At 36.3% G+C, this 22,808-nt stretch overlaps 1 protein-coding gene across 1 annotated transcript in view; it reads right to left on the minus strand.

Annotated features, from left to right (window-relative positions):
- Positions 1 to 827: 827 nt before the first annotated feature.
- SYT10 (synaptotagmin 10) overlaps positions 828 to 22,808 on the minus strand; it is a 64,059-nt gene continuing 42,078 nt past the window's right edge. Inside the window, exons 4-7 of the mRNA XM_010954099.3 lie at positions 15,335 to 15,455; positions 12,114 to 12,285; positions 9,639 to 9,768; positions 828 to 6,970 (exon numbers count right to left, since the gene is read on the minus strand). Of these exons, the coding sequence (XP_010952401.1) occupies positions 6,899 to 6,970; positions 9,639 to 9,768; positions 12,114 to 12,285; positions 15,335 to 15,455 (495 nt within the window). The 3' untranslated portion in view covers positions 828 to 6,898. The remainder of the gene's footprint in view (positions 6,971 to 9,638; positions 9,769 to 12,113; positions 12,286 to 15,334; positions 15,456 to 22,808) is intronic.

Raw genomic sequence — 22,808 nt, forward strand, 5'->3', positions numbered from 1 at the left:
AAACTCTCATAGATTATTAGTGGAAATATAAATTTTAAATCAGTGTAAATATAAACACTTCCTGGGGACATAATTGGGAGTACTAATAAAAAGTCTTTAAAAGTAGTCATTTGACTAAATTTTTTAGAAGCAACTTACATTTCATTCAGGTTCCTCATACTTTTTGGATGTAGGAACTTAAGGAAGGACAGAGAAGTCAGATCACTGACTTTTCTTTATTCTGCTTTCCACACAGAGGCAAAGGCTTACTTGTTTGCTGCTTCTTACGAATTCTTTTTTTTTAAACAATGTCTCTAGGTATAGAACACCTGATTTATCAACAATTATGATTTGAGTCAGTGCTGTGTTGACTGCCTAAAACTAGTTGCTACACTTACATTCCTTATAAAAACATTTTTGAACAAATAAATAAGATAACTGGTATACTCCAGCTACTTGATCACCTGGCAAAGGTATTTATAGGGACTCTTTGTAGACAAAACAAATGTAGCTAATATGTGTAAATGGCATTTACCTCTTCTAACACTTGACTAATGATTGTTTCATTTCTCCTTAATGGAAAAAATCTAGGACCTTAAATTAATACTTTTGTAAAAAATGGTATGTAGTAAATGAGGTTTTTTAAGATATATTCAGTAGCTCATTACTGAATTATTGATAAATTAATCACACTGCTTTCTAATGAATGCTAAAAATAATGACTATTAAAGAAAAAGCAACACAATGGTCTCAAAATTAAATCTAGAAAACATATTTTCTTCAAACAAGAAAAAAATAATTTATAATCACTTTATTTATTTTTCAAAATACATATGAAACAGTAGAATTATATTTCAAGTGCTTTTCCATTTTCTTTTACAAAAGTAAGCATAAACTGTACACTTCATAACAGCTTTGAGGTTTCATTGTTACATAATTCATCTGAACCTGACAAATAAGTTCACACATTTTAAAGAATTCGTAAAAATACTGAGATATGTAACATCTTTTAAACGTGGTTGCAAAACATTTGTTCTAAGCAATACAATTATATGCTGTCAAGTTTCACAAATGGTTGGTTACCATGTACAAAAGCCAGATACATGAATTTCAAAAGATTTTTAAATTGCTGTTCTATGATACAGAAGTCAAAGATACTGATTTGAACAATGGCTACACAGTATATCACAAACTTCAGTTAAAAAGCCACCTTATGAACAATGACTGAAGGATACAAAAAAAAAAAAAAAGATCAAATATAATGGATCCAAGTTACTCAATGTCATGTATGAAGTAAATAATTTTCATGGTTTCTGCCAGTTTAGAATAACTGACAAGTATCTTGGACTATTCATTGGTGGAATCATCGTATTTACAATGTGAGATATTTCTTTTCTGTTTTGACTTGTTCATTCTCCATTCTTCAATGGAATTCTCACTTCATGTGTTCCATAATTTACCTGTATTTTGCAGATGAAACCAATCATTGCTCTCAGTTGGAAGGGTCAATAAAAAGTTATTGCCAACGACATAAACTTGAATTGGACTTTTGTTTATAAGAACTAAAAATGCAAATATTTTGTATATTAGAGTTGGTCTATCTGCTTCTTTCCTACACGGTAATACAATTTATGATGCTGTTCACATTGGGGATTACTGTGCTTTTAAATGGAAAGCTTAAAGGGTCTTTTAAAAGAAAAAACAAAAAGGTATATAATAAAATCCACAAAACAATCTATATAGATATAAATAGAATAAACCATGCAATTTTTATAGATGATTATTCTGTGACCAGTTTGTTCACAGCCTTAGCGATTATAGGAAGCTTTCTGGTTAACAAACTTTATTCCAAAGCAAAGTCATAGTCAAACATAATTGACATTTAGATTGGGAAAACTTTTTTAATTTTGAAAAAGAAAATAAAAACAAATCCAATGCATTAACCTTACTACATTGGGACTTACTTTTCTTAACTGTGTTTGACTCATTTCAATAATATGCATTATTATCCAATGAATCATTTTTGAGAAAACAAAAACATGAAATTGAATAATTGAAATCCATCACCCTGTACAGGAAATAGGGATCCTGTGCATAGCAGATGCAAATCACAACAAAACTTCTGAAGAAAATGGCCAATTTTTATACCTTTATGACAAAATCAGGCAGTTTGCTCTTTGGAGAGGATCCTTAGGGATTAGAGCTTAGAAGAAATCATTGTCAGTTTGAGCTTAATATATTTCTGTATAAATACTATCTACTCTTTAGATCCATCGATAGCAAGTTATTTCCAGTGTTTTGGAATAGACAAAAATAGGACTATTCTAATCAATTCTCCTTATAGGAGTATATTTAAATTTTTTTCAGGCATGAAGATGCTTATTTTTCCCTTTAAATATCTTCTACTTATTTTTTCAGTCACCATTTCTAGTATCCAAAATGTTTGCATTCAATAAATCCTTAAGACTCACCTCCACCCTTAATTTAGTACTTTCTTTTTGAAGTCTATAGCATGATTTTATCATGCTATCAGGTCAAACCTTCACAATGAATAGAGTGGAAATAAAAACAATTTTTTACTTTGATGAGAAAACACTTGAACACAATATTAATTAATTACCACTGTTCAAATACACATTTTTTTGGTTAACCGATATTGACAGATGACAAGTATTACCAATGCATCCTTTATTAAATTACTATACACTTTAACATAAGACTGAGCAAATATTGGAAAAGTCTTTTAATGAAATAGAAAATTCTTACCTTAAAGAGTATCACTAAATAACATATTGGAAACATTTTGTTTAATTAGCTCTCTTTCCCATGTAAAATATATACTCATTACTTTCTTTTAAATAATGGGTCTTAGTAGGTTCAGATGAATCATATCCTGAGCCATGTCACTGAGTAACCATTAAAATGCTGTGTCATGGGTTTTTTGAACAGTGTTAGAAGGTTTACTTTCCCCTAAAAGTTGAAATACAAAGGTGGTTTTGATTTTGCATATGCTTTAACATTCTATTTTATTTCCATATGCTTTAACATCTGTGTTTAACTGTTTAACTATATAGATTCTTAATTTAAATGATTTAACTTCTGTGGGGAGGGCATAGCTCAAGTGGTAGAGCACATGCTTAGCACACACAAGGTCCTGGGTTCAATCCCCAGGACCTCATCTAAAAAATGAAAAAAAATAAGTAAAACCTAATTACTTCCCACCCCAAAACAAATATAAAAAAATTTTTTAATTAGAAAAAAACAATTGAACTTTCCATGTTTTTGTATCCTTTCTTATTGGCAGCAATAAATTATTGGTCTACAAACTCTAAAAGTTTAAATCAATTAAAATGCATCAGAACAATCGGAGATGTTCAAGAAAAAGTTGTAAAGAAAACAGATTTAGTGGAGAATGCATGACTTTCTAGAATCCTGACAACTCTAGTTTTTTCTTTCTTTTTTTCTAAAAAATTATCAGGTAATTAAATTATAAGATGGCAAAAAAAAATATGGAACTCTATTCCATGAAAATATATGTCTGAGATGATAATATCAAGTATTCTTTTAAAGAGTTAAAGAAATAACCATGTGTTCAATGTTAAGATTCTGAGTCCCTTTATTTGTTATAGTCTCTGGCTCTTTTGATAACTTATTCAGAAATAAGTTAGATTTTGTTTCATGGATAGTAAAAGTTGAGGAAGAAGTGAAATTTTGGCTTTTTCATTTGTGAAGCAATCAATTGTTAAATGAAAGCCTTAAGAAATTGATAAGTTCTTTATCATGTCTCCAAATTTTAAAATAATGAACGTCACAGAGCAAGCACAGGCGGAATTGTCAACTAAATATCACAATCAAGTAGGTTCAAATATATTTTTCTTTATCTAAAACCTGAGTCAGTATTGACCAGTTGCGGTCTCCCTGCAGTAATTAGAACATGCACACGCTCCCAAAAACTGCGTAAGAAAGTGGGTGCCTGGTTCTGTGTTCCCGTCTCGAGATCCCTGGCACTACTCCTGAAAATATGTTTACTGAGCTGTGAATGTATTGATATCATACGTTTTATATGTAAATCAAAGTATCAGAAACAGGGCTGGCCTCACAAAAAAGTTAAAATTGTCAAAAAAAAACCCCCATTATTCAGAAACTAGTGTAAAAAGGCATCTATCTACTGTTCAGATTTTTGTGAGAAGATTCTATATCCACAAACCAATGTTTTTTCATACTCAATTTCCTATTCTCCTAATTACTTAGTGAGTTAGGTTAAATAAGTAAATAAGTAAGTAAGTAAATAAATAAATAAACAAACAAAATAAAAAATAAAGCAAACAAACAAAAAAAGACATCAGTGTTGTTATGCTAATGGATCAACAGTTGTTCATTAGAGTTTTTTTTTAGATTTATGTTTGGCACATCCCTGAAAATGTCCCTGAAATTAGGTATTCATAATATATATACCTAAGCTGCAATTTCAAAATGTGTCAGTGCTGTCATTAAAATACAATGTCTCACACAAATTAATGGAGAATATTTGTAACATCAAATCTTATTTGAAATAATAAATGAAAAATATTCCGTCTTCAATTACAAGTAGAAAGAGGATAAGTTACGTTTGCACAGATGTGTGGCTATGCAGAGTGAGGGCACGTTGTATTGCAAATGGTAGGATTACATTTTTATAATATGAACTATCATTTTTAATAATGCGTGAAATCTGAGTTGTGAATTTTCTCTCCTTAAGCTTTCTCAAGGATTAACAAATACTCAGGCGTGATGGTTTATTCTAATTTCTAGGAAATATTTTTTTTAAATTACCTTAAACAATTATTTTAATCTATAATAGCCATATTAAAGTCCCCTGGTTGGCTGGTTGGTTGCATTTTTCCATCATAAACATTGACTTTCTCTCCATAGGAGGAAAAGAAAAGCATGAGCTTCTGAGAATAAATAAAAGTCCTTAAAATATGTTTTCAGGTGAAAATAATTATTACACTCAAGTAGGAAATATAGTTGCTAATTAATTGTAAGCTGAAGCTATTCCTACAAACAATCGTCTCCAAAAACGTCATTCTATTAAGCCTTCCCCTTTGATTATTTTATTTCTCAATAAAACAGAGAATTACAAAATGGAAGTGTCGTCTTCAGTCTTTCTGTCGACAGCAAGTGGTTCTTTTAGGCTTGATAAGGTAACCAGGTATTTTCAAAGAGGTTTCTTTGATTATTTTCAACTAGAAAATGTTAACCAGCTATACTTGTTTTCATTAAGATGGCACAAGTAGTTTTGAAAAATTTTAGGGAATTGTGTTTGCCTTAAACGTTACTGTGTAAAATATCTACATTTTAGTTACTGGTAATACCACCATCATATGAGGGATGCCAACACACAAAATGTTAAAACTTTTAAAACTTTTTATTTTTTTCAATATTTATAAATAGGGGATTTTGCTAAAATCAAAATTCTGTAATTGCTGATAAAATTTTCTCATTCAGATGAATATGTTTTTATATTCTAACTACAGATTTTCTTGCCTTTTGGGATTCTTGGGGGGGATTCCTTTAACTTTCCATCTTGGGATAAGCTTGAAAGATACACTATCCATGGCACTGAACTTAAAAAGTAAGGTTGGGATCATTCAATATAGATACCTTCCAATAGGGCCCAGAAATGAAACAATGAAAGGCTGGCATGATTTAAAGGAAAGTTCTGTCATGTAAAAATATTTGCATAGTTTTTACAACTAGTGGTCTGATCCTTGACCCTTATGAAAGCAAATGCCTTTCATAAAAAGACAGTGGGTCAGGGCCTTTAGAGTTCTTGTTTACTTTTATTAAATGTTGAAGTTGTATTATTTATGGTATAGTTCTATAATTTGCTGAAAAATAACTCATCCTTTCTTTAAGAAAATATCCTCTTCTAAGGATTAGCTAGCTTCTGATTGGGTTTAAAAGTCACCATTACTGCATACAGTCCACACAAGAGCACAGACATTTATTGTACCTTTGGTGTCTGTTATACCCAGAAATACAGGATCTATGTGATAGCTTTGTGTCACAAAATAAATATGTCACAGTACTGGAGAAACTTACAAACACTTACGAGTTCTGATTCTATTCACTTAAGAATACTAATGCTACATTTGAGTGTCAGAGTAACAGAATCTTTAAAATATCAGTTAAACAGTGCTATAGATATTTGAACTAATATAATTTTAAGACAGTATAAAATAACCCAAATGGCTCAATCTTCATTTTCCAGCTACTAAATATTACTCTTAAATTTATACTCAAAAAGGTCCTTTAAATTACAGGTTTTTCTCTCTATCTTAAAGAGTGAGCTTGAAAGAAAAAGTTTTGAGTTTAGCAAGAGCCAAACCTCATCAAGGAAAGATTCTGCTGAGAATGAAAGAATGTATTATCAGACAAGTAATATTAATTTGATTATGTAAGTGTTTAATACTGTGTGAGTGAAGTTCAAAGTTTCCATTAAAGTTTATATAGAACCATGTACACAACTAGAAATGAACATAGTTTTAACAAAGTCCAAACCATACATATGTGACATGTGCTACTTTACACAGCAGAAGCATTAACAATATTTAATTTTAGGTAAGTATGGATTCTTTTGAAAAAAATGTATTTCTTTGCTTATGCAAAGAATTTACAACTTATTAAAACACTCTGTGCTAACAGGCTTATGGCACGAAGAATAAAATGCCTTATGTAAGTAAGAACCATTAATATTCAAGTAAAATACACCAAGATGTCCAAAGTTAATAAGCAGACAAAAAAAGTAAAAGTTGCACACAAAGTTTGTTCATGATCAGGATATATTTTAAATGAGGAAATCAAACCTCTCACTCTTTTCTGATCTGCTGAGTACACGGTCCTGCGTCCTTACTATAATGGTCTTATTTTCGAGGCATTACGGTGTGGAAGGTGGTTTGGGAGATGAACAGGATCCTTGACTATCAAAACTGGTCGCCCGGCCAGGTAACTGAAAGATAATAATTTCATCATTTAGTGTAAAAAAAAAAAAGTGGGTAGTAGTTGTTACCTTCTAATAGTGAATATTCACGCATGATAGGCAAGTCTCTGAAGAGAAGACATACATGATCCTCCGTGCCATTCAGAACTCACCTCAGGTAACGTAAGGAAACGCAAGCATCTCGCAGAGATGTAACAGAGCACGGTACGTGGATGGCTTTGCAGAGCAACACTGTGCAGGCGCAGTTCATGACTGCAGATTCATTTCACATTCTATGACAGGCTATTAGTCCTTATCGTAACATAATTAATGATTTGCCGTAGCTAGGGGTAACTGCCAGGTAAGAGCAAGACGGTTCATGACATAAGAGACTGCATTCCACTTGCTCTAAGGCAGGAAGTGACTTTCATAGGGGCAAATCAATGAAATGAGAGGGACTGAGTTTGGAGACTGAGAGCCACGGATGATAAATTACAACTTCTCACAGTCCCTAAACGTTAAATGCGTTTGGAAAGTTTAATTACAACAGAATAAACTTTTGTATCGAGGTAGATGCAGTCAGATTTTCCAAAGGATGCTTTAGTCTCTGTCTTAGCAACTTACACAGCTCTTGAGTAACTGCTCCCTCCTCATTTTAATCCCTGCTCTGGCAACAAGACACATACTTATACACCCATCAGTTTCCCACAATGCAAAATCCAGCCTGTTCTTAGGTTTCTGGTCCCTAGGTTCTGCTTGACCAGTGATGTGGATGTGTGAGTTAACAAAAAGGAGCTATTTGCTAGAGAAAGTCCATTTACATAATCTTTTTGGCCCACTTGTCCTCTGATAGTCAGCTGCTAAAAGAAAATATCTGGGCTCTTCTTCTGATGTCCATATTGTAGCTTACTCTTCCTGGGTGTCCTACAGTGACAGTAGTGTCCCCATGTTCTCAGACACAAACACATGCCTGTTCCATAGCTCCCCTTCACCAGATAAATGTGTAACTGCTTATTCAACAGTCATAAATAATTATAATACGCCTTGGGTAACACAACCGGTCCTTTCATTAGTTAGAAGTTGCTGATCACATTAGCTCATTTCTCCTTGCGTCATTCCTGTGGACTCTGTAGGAGGCGCATTTCTGTTTTCATTAAACACGGAGAAATGTCGCTGTAGACATTGTAAGTGGTCTGCCCAGGATTAGGCAGCCAGCCAAGCAAGGTACTCTCATGTCTAGGCTCTTAGAATTAATATTCACCTTTCAAACTTTAAATAAAAACAAAGCTGACAATCAGGAAAAGGATGATAAAGCAGCAGGGTAGACGTTATACTGTAGACAACGCACGTTGTCAAAATGAAACGACCACCTTGCTGAGGTGGACTCAGGGCTTGTTGAGCTACTACCTGGGGGAAAGTGCTGGGTGAATGTGCTTTTGTGTGTATTTAATCTAAATCATACAAGATTTACGTTAAATGACGAAGTGAGGTAAAGATCTGGAACATTAACATACAAAAACACGTATCTATGATGGCGGTTCACGTCTGTTGTCTGAGCATGTGCTGTTTGTACAGTGTTCGTTGAATTTTCCCTATAAATCCTGAGTCACACGGCCACGGTCACATTTCTGTGACTAAGCTAAGCTTAGAACCCAGGCCCATGGACATTTAGTTAACTCCACTGCCCTGCCTCTCCTACTCAACCTGCTGCCTGGACAAGAAGCAGGATCTTGTCGATGGGCGAGACGGCACTGTATCCTTCACTCACTACGTGGTTATCGATAACTTGTTACTGAATTGCATAAATTTCATCCTCTATACCATACATCCTTTTCTCAACCTGTATTACCTCTCAATTAATCAGGTCATATAAATTACTTACTTTGTGACTCTTTAAGATACATTCAGTGTATTGAGTAGATTGACAATTAACTTCATGGCCAAAAATCCTGATAGAAACTGATACTGATACTTCTCCTGGCTAATATAACCATTAACATTAGTTGCAATCAGAGCAAACCTGTGCAGTACTCTGGACTAAGCACTTAACATTCAGCATTTTGTTTAGTTTTACTCTTTGAGTTTACTGTATTACAGAGGAAAAGCAGAAACGTGGAGAAGACAAGTTTTGCCCAAGGTTCTCCAATATGTAGTCACACAGCAGACAGAGCCAGGCTTTCAACTCCTGCAAACTAATGCCTCAGTATTTTAAAAACCTGTGAGGCCTTTAACTCCCTGAGCACAGCCGGGGGCTGCATACGTGCCCCCATACACAGATAAGCTGTGTCAGATGACAGGGCCTCTATTTAGGGCTTCTGAGGAGGTGCAGTGAGGTGGCTGCTTTCACGAAAGGCAAGCAGCAAACCTGTTTCTAGTGAGCAATGAATTTACTTGATTTCTCCACCTTTCACTGATATAAGTTTTCATACTATGCCAAGAAAATCACAGACTTGCAGTTTTTATGGGCTTACTGTCAAAAGGAATACTAAACTCAGAAAGTGTAGTGGTTTTTAAAAACCAGCAAGGCACACAAAACCTTGCATACTGGATTATAGAGTCTGTGGGACCAAAGCAAGAACAATGCCTGTTTTTTTTTTTTTAAGTGAATATATAAAATGTCAGTGAAATGTTAGCAGATAAATAATATCTAAGCAATAGATTAAAAAGAGAGCAGACGTCAGAGAGTCCCAGCGCTCACCTCCAGCAAGGGATGCCAGTGTGTTATCGGCTTGCGGTGATAAGCCAGCATCTCGTTCCAGTGGTCTCGCCCAAGACCCTCAGCGTCCAGTCCTGCTCTACACACTCCTATGACCTCGTTGTGTCCCACCCTATGATTTGGAGAATATTATGCTTTCAGTCCAAATTTCAAAGATTAATGGATTTTTGTACACCTTAGCTGCATTTTAAACATATGATTTAAACGGTAGATTTTGTGATAAGTTCTACGTAATTTTACGTATTAAACTAGGTTCAGGTCACATGAAAAATCTTAAGTAACCTAAAATTTACTAAACAGGATTAGCCTTCAAAACTGAATCTGTAAAAGGAACACACACAACAATTTCAGCGCCTGTAACTTGAGTACACTTCACAATAGGAAGAATGGTGTGAGTGAGAAATGGCAGCGGGTCCTTACCTATGTGATGAGTTTCTTCCTTGGAAGCAGACCTATTAACTTTAAGTGATGTCAGTCAAATATCATTCTTTCCAAAGGGCCTGGATTTCTCACCAAGAGTTCAAGACCCACTTTCTTGTATAAATAACCATAATTAATTGACTCTAAATCGTATGTCAGTGAACATTACTGCTTGTACCACAATTAAACAGGGCAGGGCTATGTTCAATACCATGGCATTTGACTTATTTTTGCACAGCACCCAAAGCATACTGAACAACATTCTTATTTTCTATTCACGTCTTGTTTTCATAGCAAGAAATCCAAATAATGATAACTAATGTTTCTGAGAGCTTATTATGTGCCAGATACTGTTCTAAGAAATTTAAATATACTGACTCAATCCTCACACCATGACCATGAATATCATTATCATCATCTCATTTTACAGACAAAGAAACCAAACACCCAGAAGTCAAGGGACCCACTTGCCTTTGTACACTTAGTAAGAGGCAAAGGCAGGACCTGAGCCAAGCACGTTTGTAGTTAGGTTGTGTCTCAAGAATGGAGTGTAATTTAAAGGCATTTTCTCTGGGGTTATTTGGACAGACATCTCTAAGGAGACTTCTCAGATAATTGTAGGACTTTTCACTTCTTTTTGCCTGTCATTGATGTAGAAATGTCCTTAATATGAAGTTTCCCAAACAAGTACGTTTTTCAAAATCACTTTGAAAAAATTTTTCTATTTTATATACTGTCAGTATCCATTTCCCTAAAATTGTTTGGGTGACAAATGCTCAATTGTATCTACCTGTAATCTGTGCTGTGAGAAATTAATAGGAGTAATTTTTTGGGAAATTAGAATGATGACTTGTGATGAAAACATTACAGCATTTTTAGAGTTTGCCATTTCAACTAATTCAAGATTTCTCTTTCTCTCTCATTCTTTAAATAGTGATGGCTTTTTTGTATACTGTGATGTAAACTAATTTCAAATAGATGGCATAAATAATTTTCTTTTTCAGTGCTTCATTTTTCTAGCTCTCATCCAGAGGATACAGTTTAATGTCTCTATGTTATAGGGTCCTGATTACTAAAGGCTGCACAATAATATAAAATAGACACTCTTTGAATACTTGTGCATGTTTATTCTGTACCATTTGTGTTATCATTTGGACAAAATACATGTAGTAAGACATTGTCTACATGCTTAATTCTGTAGATTAAACATACAAGATTCCTTTCAAAAGTCTTATAAATATACAAAGCGAAATAATCAGAACTATATAGCAAGGGCCAAATAAGAGACATAAATCTTCAGTGGGACAAAAGTTCAGAGGAGGAAGAGGCTGGTTAGCCGAGAAGGACACAGAAGTGGTGACCTGATCAGGGCTGAGCAGGGCAACATTTCAGATGAGGAAGGGAATGGGAGCTACAGCAAGACGAGGCTTCAGAGCTGCACTCAGGAGTCTGCCATTTGCTTTATGAAAGGGGAAGTGATCAGAGGGTGTGAGCTGGCAGAACTACCCACAAAGCGATGTTTTATTAAGACTGGTGGGAAAGCATCAAGGCAGTATCCTTGTGGACACCATTCACCGTCCTCTCTTAATACCCACTGTTCACAGGTCCACATTGTGCTCAGGTTTTACAAATGGACAAGTGACTCTCTAAGGGACAACTCGCCCTTTCACACGACCAGTTAACAATGGAGCTCAGGTAAATATCATGACATTCACATTCCAGCCCAGCTGGGAAAGCAAAATCTGTTGATCATAATTTCTGTTGTTACTGTAAAAAGACTTCACAAAAGAGCTTTCTACAACGTTATCATACAACTTCCACACTCGTTCTCTCACCAGCCCAGGTATCCTGTCCTTAAGAATGACATCTTTGGGGAAAGAAAAAAGAAATGTTATAACATGGGGAAAAATGAATTTTGAATGAGTAATTTTTTCCCTCTTCCAATTTCAATGAAAACTGTTAGAGCAGAAAATAACCTGAAAAGCTGAACTGGATCTACATATGACTAAACGTAGCTGAGCAGAGAGATGAACGCACCTGTCGTAATCCATGACTGCAATGGAGAGGCTGACCTGGTCCACATTCTCTGGAGGGATGTCGAAAACAATGGCCTCGTTGTACACGGGGTTCAGAGTGTTTTTCTTTGTAGTTGTTTTTCTCTTTTTTAATCTTCGACCCTCACACATCAGAGACACTTTGACATAAGGATCTAGGAATGGGACGGCAATTTTATTAAAATGAATGTAATAGTTCAAAGCGTAAGTAAAACTGTGGTTAATTGTTACTAAATAAGGAAAGTGGTATATTAAGCCCATTAGTATTACCAGTTTTAAATTCAAATGACTTAGCTGGGTGCCATAGACTCTCTAAAATTCCTTGCTTTAAATGGAAGAACTTGTCTTGAATGAGCTAGAAAAGAATCAACTTGACCACCGTGTTTAATAATGTTTAAAACTCACTAGTTTATCAAGAGCCAATCAAACCTGTAACGTTTCTTTTAGTCACAGCTATAGGAGGGAGTGTTTTGTCCCAGGTGACTTCTAGGGCATGTGATCCTAACAAGGAGAAGTAACTGTATTAAAGTTAATTTCCTTCACAGTGATTTAGAATAAGAAGACTAAAACTTACGAAAGAGCAACATTGTATTTCAACAAGTATATAGGATCACAAGGACCTGAAATTAGCAAAAACTGTATTTGTTAGAACCATTTTGAATTGTTGGAAAAAGTACTGAACTTAGAGGTGCCATTTTATAGTCATAGGGCTTGAGAAGGAGTTTGGGTTGAAGGAATGATTACTATACATCATTTATTAAATCCTCAATAGCATACAATTTAAGAAAGGTGGTATTTGGTTTACAGACGTCCTCAAGGAAGCTTCCTGATACGCACTGCCTGTGTAGTGACAACTGGAAAGAGAAAAACTCAGCTGGAATTGAACTATATTTTTATGGGCTAAAGACGGCAAATAATTTTTAAGAAATTCTGCCCCAGTTGACTGACTCATCTCTACTCTCTTATTCCTGCTACCTTAATAATAACAATAATAATAGTTTTTTAATAGTATTTTTCTACTATTACAGTATTGTAGAAAATTATATAGTACCAATCAAAAGTTTCTTTTAAAAGCCTTACTTTTTGTACCTTTTAATACAAAGGAGGCATCATTTTGGGAGGGAGTGTCGGCACTGGGGTGAGTGTGCTACTTGGTTAAAACAATCAGTGTCTGTTCTGTCTTCATTTTTTTTTTTTTTATTCTGGTCACTCTTCAACTGTAGCACCACTACCTCTTTTTCTCTTTTCATTAATGGAATAATAAGAAAAAAAATCTTATTTCTTTAGAATAAGCCAAAAAAACACGGCAATGTTATTTGAGCAAATGAATGCTTTTTATGCTCTACAAAAATGTATCTGTATTATTTCACAAGCATTTCTACTAACGGACAAAGACGTATTTTGTGGCTAGTAACAGGGTATAACGAGGAATACAAGGCAAAAGAGCGACGTTCGGTGGCTGTTTCCTATTTACGTTTCAGTTTTTTAACAAGAGGGGAAGTATGTTCTAAGGAAGAAGCTGGCTTTTGTGGTACACTTTTGTATAGGCTTCTCATCAATAGTGGGAACGAGGCCTGGTTTGTCATTTGCTGCCCCCATCATGTCTCTGATGACATTTCTCTACTAGTGACAAAGATAATTCACTGGCTCCTTAGTTGATTTACAAACCTGTTGTGAGAATTAATGAGGTGATGTTCTTAAAGCAGGCACTCCCTCAATGAGAAGCTTCATATAAATAAAAAGTAGTCTTGCACTTAGCGACAACTTTGGTGCTGTTTGCTTGTCTCAAAATTTGGTTCTCTTATGATACATGACAGAAAGAGTAAAATAATTTGCACAATACACTATTTATCTTTAAGTTCTTCAACATTTACTTACCTAAGACCTTTTCACCAAAATAAATTTACTTACTCAGTATCTTTATATTTCAACTGTGCACTGCAGATTTTAAAAAATGAAGAGTAAATTCATCACATAGTTCAAAAATGAGATAACAGAGATCGATGTGCAACGAGAAGTGTCCCTCTCATCTGTCCCCATACCTCTCCACCTCTTAAGTTTTTGTATCACTTAAGTATTTCTCTATGCAGATATTAGCAACATGAATACATACTCCAAGATTCCCCATTCGTACATAGAGGGGAATATACATTTATGCCTGCACCTCAATTTTTTATTCACTTAGTATACTCTGGAGTTCCTTCTACACTAGACCTTAGAGTTCCTCCTACTTTTTTGTGATGCAAATTTAGTGTGTTTCTTTGTTCTGAAGAACCAGCTATTGATCCCCCTCCCCATGTCATCCATTACTATATCTATACTACTATTATTTTTTATTATTGAGTTATAGTCAGTTTACCATGTTGTGTCCATTTCTGGTGTACAGAACAATTTTTCAGTCATTTTTTTAACTGAGTTATAGTCTACTACTATTTATTTATTTGATTCAACAAATGCTTACTGACCTTCCTACTCTGCCCTCATCATTTCTTGCTTCCACAGAGCTGGGCCAGAGTTCACCTGTTAAGTTATAAATAACCCTCTACAACTGAGGTGACTTAAATGGAGGGACTAAAGAGAATGAAGTGGTTTAACTACTTTTATCAAAGTTAGCACAAGAGAAATTTCCTTCAAGAATGTCTTTAAGAAACGTCAAGAAGTGTTCATTTACTCTAGTATTTCTTTCAGTCCCTACTGTTGTCCAAATTTTTCATGAGAAAGGTGTTAAGAATACAAATGCAAATGGTGGTTTTGGAAACTTGTTATTTCTCTGCAGATCAGGTGAAGGAGATGAATTTGGTCTAAATATGTCTTCACGTGGCTCTTACTGGTAGATTAATGCAAGTTTAAGCTGAATGGCTCAAAGTCCAAGGCTCTTCCCTTAATAAGCAATTGACTAGCTGGAAGTAGGGAAGTGTATGGTAAATGATTTATTTTTGAGAAAGAACGGCATCAGCAGAGAAAGAAATAAAAAGAGAAACCCAAGTTCACAGTCAATCAATTTGATGATACCTTTAAAAAAATGTCACAATGATAAATTAAAGAGGTGTCTGGAGCACGTTATTTGGTAATCTTTTTCTCCTTCTATAGTATCCCATGACAGACAAATGAACTCAGTACTTCAGCAGCGATATAGAATTTTGGCTAGGTACAGTATTTTCTTTGGGAATATACTCTTGACCCACTAGCCAACTGTGTTCATACCTGATGAACCAGTGATATCCATGGCCTTCAGATTTCTGCACTTGATGACTGTCAATGTCATACGTCCAGCAGTTGGCAAATAACAAAGGGAAAACATGATTTCACCCAGGTCTATACTTTCCTAGAAAGACAATCAGTCATGTTAGCAATTTCAAATACCAGATGGTGAAAACAAAATATAATTGGTGAAAAATCACTTTAATGGAGTAGTTGAGTGTCATTTTAAATTGTTTCTAATTGAGAATACAGATTACATTGCAAAAAAAGTGTAGTAAAAAGAGGAAGAAGAGAGTCAAGATGGTGGAGTGGTAGGACCACGAGCTCGCCTCTCCTCGCAACTACAACAAACCATTGAAAAAAAGACTGGAACCTAGCAAAAAAGATCAATGGCTGCAGAGATGGTGGACAAATGAAAATGAGTTGTGAACAATTTAAGATCCTTCTCAAAGAGTTGTTTACAGGATTTAATCAAATTATCCCTGGAAAGACAATCTGTAGTAGATTTAATATGGGGGGAAATAAATTGCTCTGCATCCAGGTCCATAGAATTGGGTTCTTAAAAATTCTTCATGAATTATTAACATTTGTTGGACGTATTCTTATAGCTCAGGTTCTAATTTATGTAATTCCCATTTCTTTATTCATGGTCTAGAAGTAGCAGGGCCTAGTAATTAAGAACATAAATTTTAAAGTCAGTTAAACTTGAGTTGACTCCTGTTTGCTACTTCTTAGCTGTGAGATCCTAGGAAACTTAATTAAGCTTTGAGTATCGGAAACTTCATTTTCAGGTTGAGAAAAATGCCACTCAAAGGGGTTTTAAGTCATTAATTGAGATAATGTAAATAAAGCCCCAGCTATTTAACACAGTGTCTGGCATATGATAAAGCACGTTATTTTTTCATTGCTATATTGCCGTCACGTGGAGCAGTACTTAACACAGATCAGGTGTTCAGAAACACTGGATAAGTAAGAAAAAATTAATAAAGGAAAGCAATTTTTTGAGAAAATTATTAAGAAAGCAATTATGTAAAAATATATCCAAATGGGTCTCCTCTGGGCTGCTGGATTACTGCAGATCCAAAATAGTGAGCAACAGCTAAAAGGAGAGGGTTGGGGGAAAACAGGAAGCGTACACCCTCCTACTGGGACTCACTCTTTCCACCACCAGGCAATTACTGAGCCTCAGATGTTAGACGCACTGGAAGGTGCTGCACAAGCCAAAATAGAAACGGCATGACTCTGCCCTTGAAGATCCTGGTTGAGGAGGAAGAGAGAGGGCTATAAAGAACTACGAAAATATGTCTGAATTTTATTTTTATCTGATGATTCTCTGTTTCTCTTTCTCTCTCTTTTTCCAAGTGTTTCTTCAGGCTCAGTCAATGGGCTGAAGCTCTCCCTCTGGGAGCCATCCATCTTCCCCTTACTGGACATCTCCCCTTCCCAGAACTGTCAATCAGAGTAGGCGTATAGTGTTGAAAGCTAGTAAAACTTAAGGAATCCCTTTATAATTGTAGAACAAGATACCAAGGACCACCAAGGAACGTGGCGGGGGTGGGGACGGAGAAGCTAGGAAAGAAACAGGAGACACGGTCTCGGAGATGAAATGCTTAGACTTCAACATGAAAGGTACCGCGTACAAGCAAAACAAACATACACAGAGACATCCCAAGGATTAGTAAACAAGACCTCTCCACATGTTTGACTGATACGGTTTTATTGTTACACATTATGCAACCTATAGAAGTAATTTTTCTATTTCTCTAGATTTATCATGTGCTTACTGGCTGGAACAAAGACAGTTTGCTGTGTTTGGGCCCATCTCTCAAAGATCCTTTCTCTGAATCCAGCTACAACATCATTTTGATTGTTAACAAGTACTGGCAAATATAAAGAGGTTAAATTGAGGAGTGAGCAAAGAACCAGCCCAGATAAACTGAAAGCAAAGAGCATGATTAAAGGACATCCCTGAGCAGCTCTGTGTGACAAGCTAGTTTGCTTTTTAGTAGTAAGAAATCTACTTAAATATTTAAGTTCCAAGTAGTCAGGGGTTTTAAGGAAACTGAAATGAACTGCGTGGAGAAGACGAATGTATAGTATGCATGCATGATAATTGCACAAAAGTTTGGTTTTCCAGTAGACAAAATTTTTCCTTCAGGAAGTACGAATGTGAAAGAACTAAAATGGCCTACCTATGGAAAAGGGCAAAATACTCTTTAAGGTAAATATTCTTCAATATTCTTCAACTTTTTAGCTATGAAAGCAATGTAAGAGATAATTATGGGAAATAAACTCAATGAAGGTAAATGGGTGTGGGACCTTTAAAAAGGTCCTGTAGCAAATGCAACATCAGAACTCTAGACTTTGGCTACAGTTCTCTGAGCTACGGTGCGCACTGGTCTCAGCACCCACCACTGAATGTCCCAACTCCAGGGAGCAGGCTGAGTTTTAATTGCTGCCTCTTCTCTGCTCGCCCCAGACCACTGAGGTTTGTAAGGAAGGTCATACTCAGTTTCAACAATCTGAAACTTCTAGTGCCCAGCAAGGAACCAGGAAATAAACTGAAAAGTCTCTAACATACAGCTTATATATAACAAAGTTATGCAGTAAAATTCCTTTATATAAGGAGAATATATCATCTCTTATTCAACACCCATTTACTATTATTTTAGACAAAATTCTAAGAGTGTTGACTTGGTATATCCATCCACAGCAGGTCAAAACTCACATGTGAAATGTAGAGATGGGGGAACTAGCAGCCCCAGGTTTAGTGAAGGCAGAGATAAATGATAGCTGTAAAGACACAAGACATATTAAAAAGCAGATATTCTAGAAAGGATAGAAATCTAGAATCACTTTTCTCTCAAGGGCACCTAACACTAATAATGCCCCAGTAACTTAAAAACAACATTTTATTACAGACTGGAACAGTAATTAATACTCAAAATGATGACTCAGTCATTAAGCCAGGGAAAATTCTCTTATATGTTTTGTTTAAGAAGATAGAGAGGTGAACACTCTTTTTTTAAGAGTTATTTTTATCCAAAATCCTTAAAATTTTTGAAGTGGTAATTTTGGCTTAACATGAGAAAGGTTTTGAGTTTCTGAAAATTTTATTTATGGATAATCTCATTTACTACAATACTATATAAACATGAACTTCCCATATTAACCTTTGAAAAACTTTTGTGTCTTTGGGCAAACAACCATTTGAAAGCCTGTAAGTGTAGTATGTCATGTTCCATGAAATTTCTTTTGGGTAAGAAGACTTTTATTTCATTCTTATACACACCAATTTATTTGGTGAAATGTTCACAATGACAGTCTTCTAACTCAATAACTGGAAAAGGGCCTTAAGGAAACAAGGAACTCTGATGCTGAGTCAGGGACTGCACATTTGGTTTCTTCGACCTGGTTCCACAGACAAGAGATGGGGCAATAAAGATCATTTTCTGACGACTGGCTATTGTCAACATCACAAACACGGTCATGGTTATAAAGTTTTTTTTCTACGTTCTGTCTCTCCAAAATGAAACTAAAAGCCATTGGAAAGATAAAGTGATATACAAATAGTTGCAGTGCACATTTTATTTCAGGACTAACTGAACTCAAACTAAGATCAAGCTATCGCAACTCAGTGTGCGAACATGGAGAGGAGGCAGCTGGAAGGCTCGATAACTAGTGAGCATAATAACAATGGAATCACCCCTGGAGGGAAATAGTCATGACTCTGGGGCTGGAAGGATTAAAGAGATGGGATTTCACAGGGAAGATGAGGAACAATGCTGCATGTGAGGGCTATGCGTAAAACTCAGAAATAAGAACGGACAAATGTACGTTGAGAAGTACGGAGTTTGGTGACATGATGGAGGAGGTAAGGCTAGATGTAGCTGGTCTGGTGACTTGTCTGGGCAATAGGGATCCAAAGGTTTTGGTAACACGGAACAGCGGGGAGCTTAGAAGAATGGAGAGGGCAAGGGTTCAGAAAAACCAGAGTTAAAATCCTACATCTTCCATGCACTGGTTCCCAAGTACATAGAAAAACCACTTTTATCTCCTTGAACTTCGGTTTAATCACAAGTAAAATGGGGATAATGACATCTGCCTCACAAGGTCGGCATCATGCATGTTAACGTGCCTGGCGTAAACAGGCACTCAAAAATGAGGATGCTAATGAAAATCATATTTTTTTTTAAAGTTTCTTTATTTTTAGCAGGCTAGATTAGGATGGAAAAAACCAGAAGGGCCGTTGAAGTAAACAGGTGTGCGAAGGTGTTGGCTGAAGGAAGGTTTGAATTCAGAGATACATTAAGAAGAATCATCAAGACTAATTTTTTTTTAAATCCTTAAACAAACAATTGGTTGCCATGGTGACAGCAGTCATCACAACCACTTAGCACCCTGAATGCAGCCTGCCTTCCACATTTCCTGGTTGGTAAGAAACAGATGGTTTTCCTCACACTGTTAAATGATGTGTTATGGGATCAAATGAGCTGCTTCTTTGAGTTAGTACATTACTTCATGAAATGAAGCTACAGTGAAACACAGACCCAAAGTGGGTCTACCGAATCCAACTTACAGTAAAATACTTATTTCTCTCTGACCTGCACCTCCCATCCACCTGAGAAAATCATGGAATTTAACCTCAAGCATTTAACCCCCTTGACCTCGGTTTCTTTGGTGTAAAATGATGGTGTTCAAAGAGATAAACTAGTTTATTTTCTAGCTCTAAAATTTTGTAGTCTTAGGCACCAGTAAAATAAGGACTAAATAGGATACATAGTTCAGGTATGTTCAGGAACGTATGGGCAGGTTCTTTTAGACTTTGCTACAGAGCTGGCAAAGCCTCACTGGAAAGACCAGAAAGGATCAACTCGTGCGAATAGCTTGATTTCAAGTTCGAGAACAGGTGGTCATAAAACATGGCTATTAATTAAATCTCCAGACAGCGTGGCTTAGATGAGGAGGCATATAGCCCTTAAGGCAGAGAGCATAGGCTTGATTTAGCTGGGGATTCAAGAGAAAACGCCAGGGGTGGGTGGATATAGCTCAAGCGGTAGAGCCCAAGCTTAGCACACACAAGGTCCTGGGTTCAATCCCAAGTGCCTCCTCTAAAAATAACATAAATAAGCAAATCTAATTACCTCCACCATCCCCATGAAAACAAACAAACAAAAATGTTTTAAAAGAAGAGAAAATACCACACTAGACAATAAGTGTGTGCAATGTCATTTATATTGTCTGCTGTCTCTTCTAAAAATTTCAAGGAGATCGTGTTTCACTCTCTGATACGCGTTGGACACACAGGGCCTACAATAGAGTCCACACTCATCAACATGACACATGGAATCCCTAACAATCCAGCCCCTAAGTTGTTTCCTACCTTCGTGTTACCAGTTTCTTTAACATTTTTTTTTCTGTTGTTGAAGGGGGAGGTAATCAGGCTTATTTATTTATTTTTAGAGGAGGGCTGGGGATTGAACCCAGGACCGCATGCATGCTAAGCATGCGCTCTGCCACTTGAGCTATACCCGCCCACTCACGTTACCAATTTCTTGTTAAACTTGGTAAACCCCAAAACTCTGCACTCCAGCTGTATTAAGTGCCCTGTCAGCCTCTGAACAGTCATCCATTCACGAGCACGCTTGTTTTTTGAGAACATCCAGAACGGCAGACACTACTCTAGTCACTGGGAGGGACACACCGATGATCAAGACAAAACTTTCCTCCCCGTAGGGCTTATTTGGGATTTTGGACATGTCACATAATCTCTCAGAACATCACGTAATTAATCAGGGGACAAGCTGGAATAAAAACATAGGCCTGCATATTTTCTAAGTACTTGCTTTTTTGGATCCAGTGTTGTAAGTGCTTTGTGGAGGGATTCTTGGATTTTAGTTAAGGGAATAGAGATGAAAAGTACCTGATTCTTCCCGTGAGGATCTAGGAAGCCTTCAGAGGTGGACGACTTTCAATCTGAATCTTGAAGAATGACTGATGTGAGGGGAATTAAAAATAGAGGGAGCAGCATATAAAGAAGCTGTGAGGGGAGGCTCTGGAGTGTCGAACCACAACCAGAAGGTAAACAGAAACCACTGGCTCTGGCAATGCCACGGGATAATATAAATGGCAACACAGTGGCCTTATTATAAATGACCCTTTCTCAAGAATACTTAACTCAGATCAACCCCATTTTCCTCCATAGTCAGGATGACATCCATGTTCACAGCTAACAGCAATTACCTAGACAGGGTGCATTTCGATTTAAAGGGACAGCATACAAAGATAACGTGTCATGGGCCCAGTTTGCAGCCTGACACATAGCAGATGCTCCAAAAAATACTATTTTTTTTCTTGTTTATAACTGTTTTTCTAGGGTCAGTGACTGATCTAAGGTCGATGCTCAGTAAAAAAGTACACTGAATAAATAAATCATACGAGCATCAGGCTAGGTCTTGACTTCAGTGGTAGCAGGGACATCTAGCCTTTGAAGAAGTGAAGACTTTTCAGTAACCGGAGAACAAGTGAGCAGAGGCATTGTTTATGAGAGTTGAAGGCTGTCAGCAGAACCCCCTAGAAGTGTGCACGGGCATGTCCAGTATATGGTGGCCCTCAGGGAACAATAAACACAGTCAAAACACTTGTGAGCCATTTAAAGGTACACTAAGGATTTGGGAAGCTAAAGTCACAGTATTCTCATCTAGTAGTTTTACTGAACTCTTATTTGTTTATATGTCACTTTATTTTTTTTTAATTGAGTTATAGTCAGTTTACAATGTTGTGTCAATTGCTGGTGCACAGCACAAGCTTCAGTCATACATGAATACACATATATTCGTTTTCATATTCTTTTTCACTGTAAGCTACTACAAGATAGTGAATATATTTCTCTGTGCTATGCAGTATAAACTTGTTTATCTATTTGTATGTCACTTTAGTGCCATCTGGTATTATGTTTGCTATAATTCCGTAGAACATTGGAATTTCAGAATTAAATGTATCCCTAAGGTGGACAAAATGCTCTTTTACTTTGTGCACCTGGCCATCTCCTCCACTCAGCCAGCATAAGCAGCCTAGTGACGATGGGAAGCAAATGGGGAGGGAGAAGCTGTTTGACAGAATACAATTAGGAAATGTAATTAACATTACAACCCTTCTCCAGTTTCTAGCCCACTTCCCTCCTTCTCCTTCAAAGAATCCCAATTTTCATACAACACTTCCTCCAAGCCCTTCCTCTCCCTCTCAGTGATTCTGATTAAACTAGCTTTCATCACGTTCAATTGTTAGAGCAGGCAGACAGCCAGATATGAGCAGAGAAAGGCGGACACAGACCAAATGGCAGGGATTGGGCAGAAAGGAGGGGCACAAGCCAAACGCAGGAAAATATACATCATGGAAGCATCAGGGGTCCCTGGGCAGAGAGAGAAAAGCAGGAACCTTTGGGCTGATAAGGGGCCACACCTTTTGGGGTGATAAG

The sequence above is a fragment of the Camelus bactrianus genome, chromosome 34 (genome assembly GCF_048773025.1).
Source record: "Camelus bactrianus isolate YW-2024 breed Bactrian camel chromosome 34, ASM4877302v1, whole genome shotgun sequence".
Lineage (NCBI taxonomy): Eukaryota > Metazoa > Chordata > Mammalia > Artiodactyla > Camelidae > Camelus > Camelus bactrianus.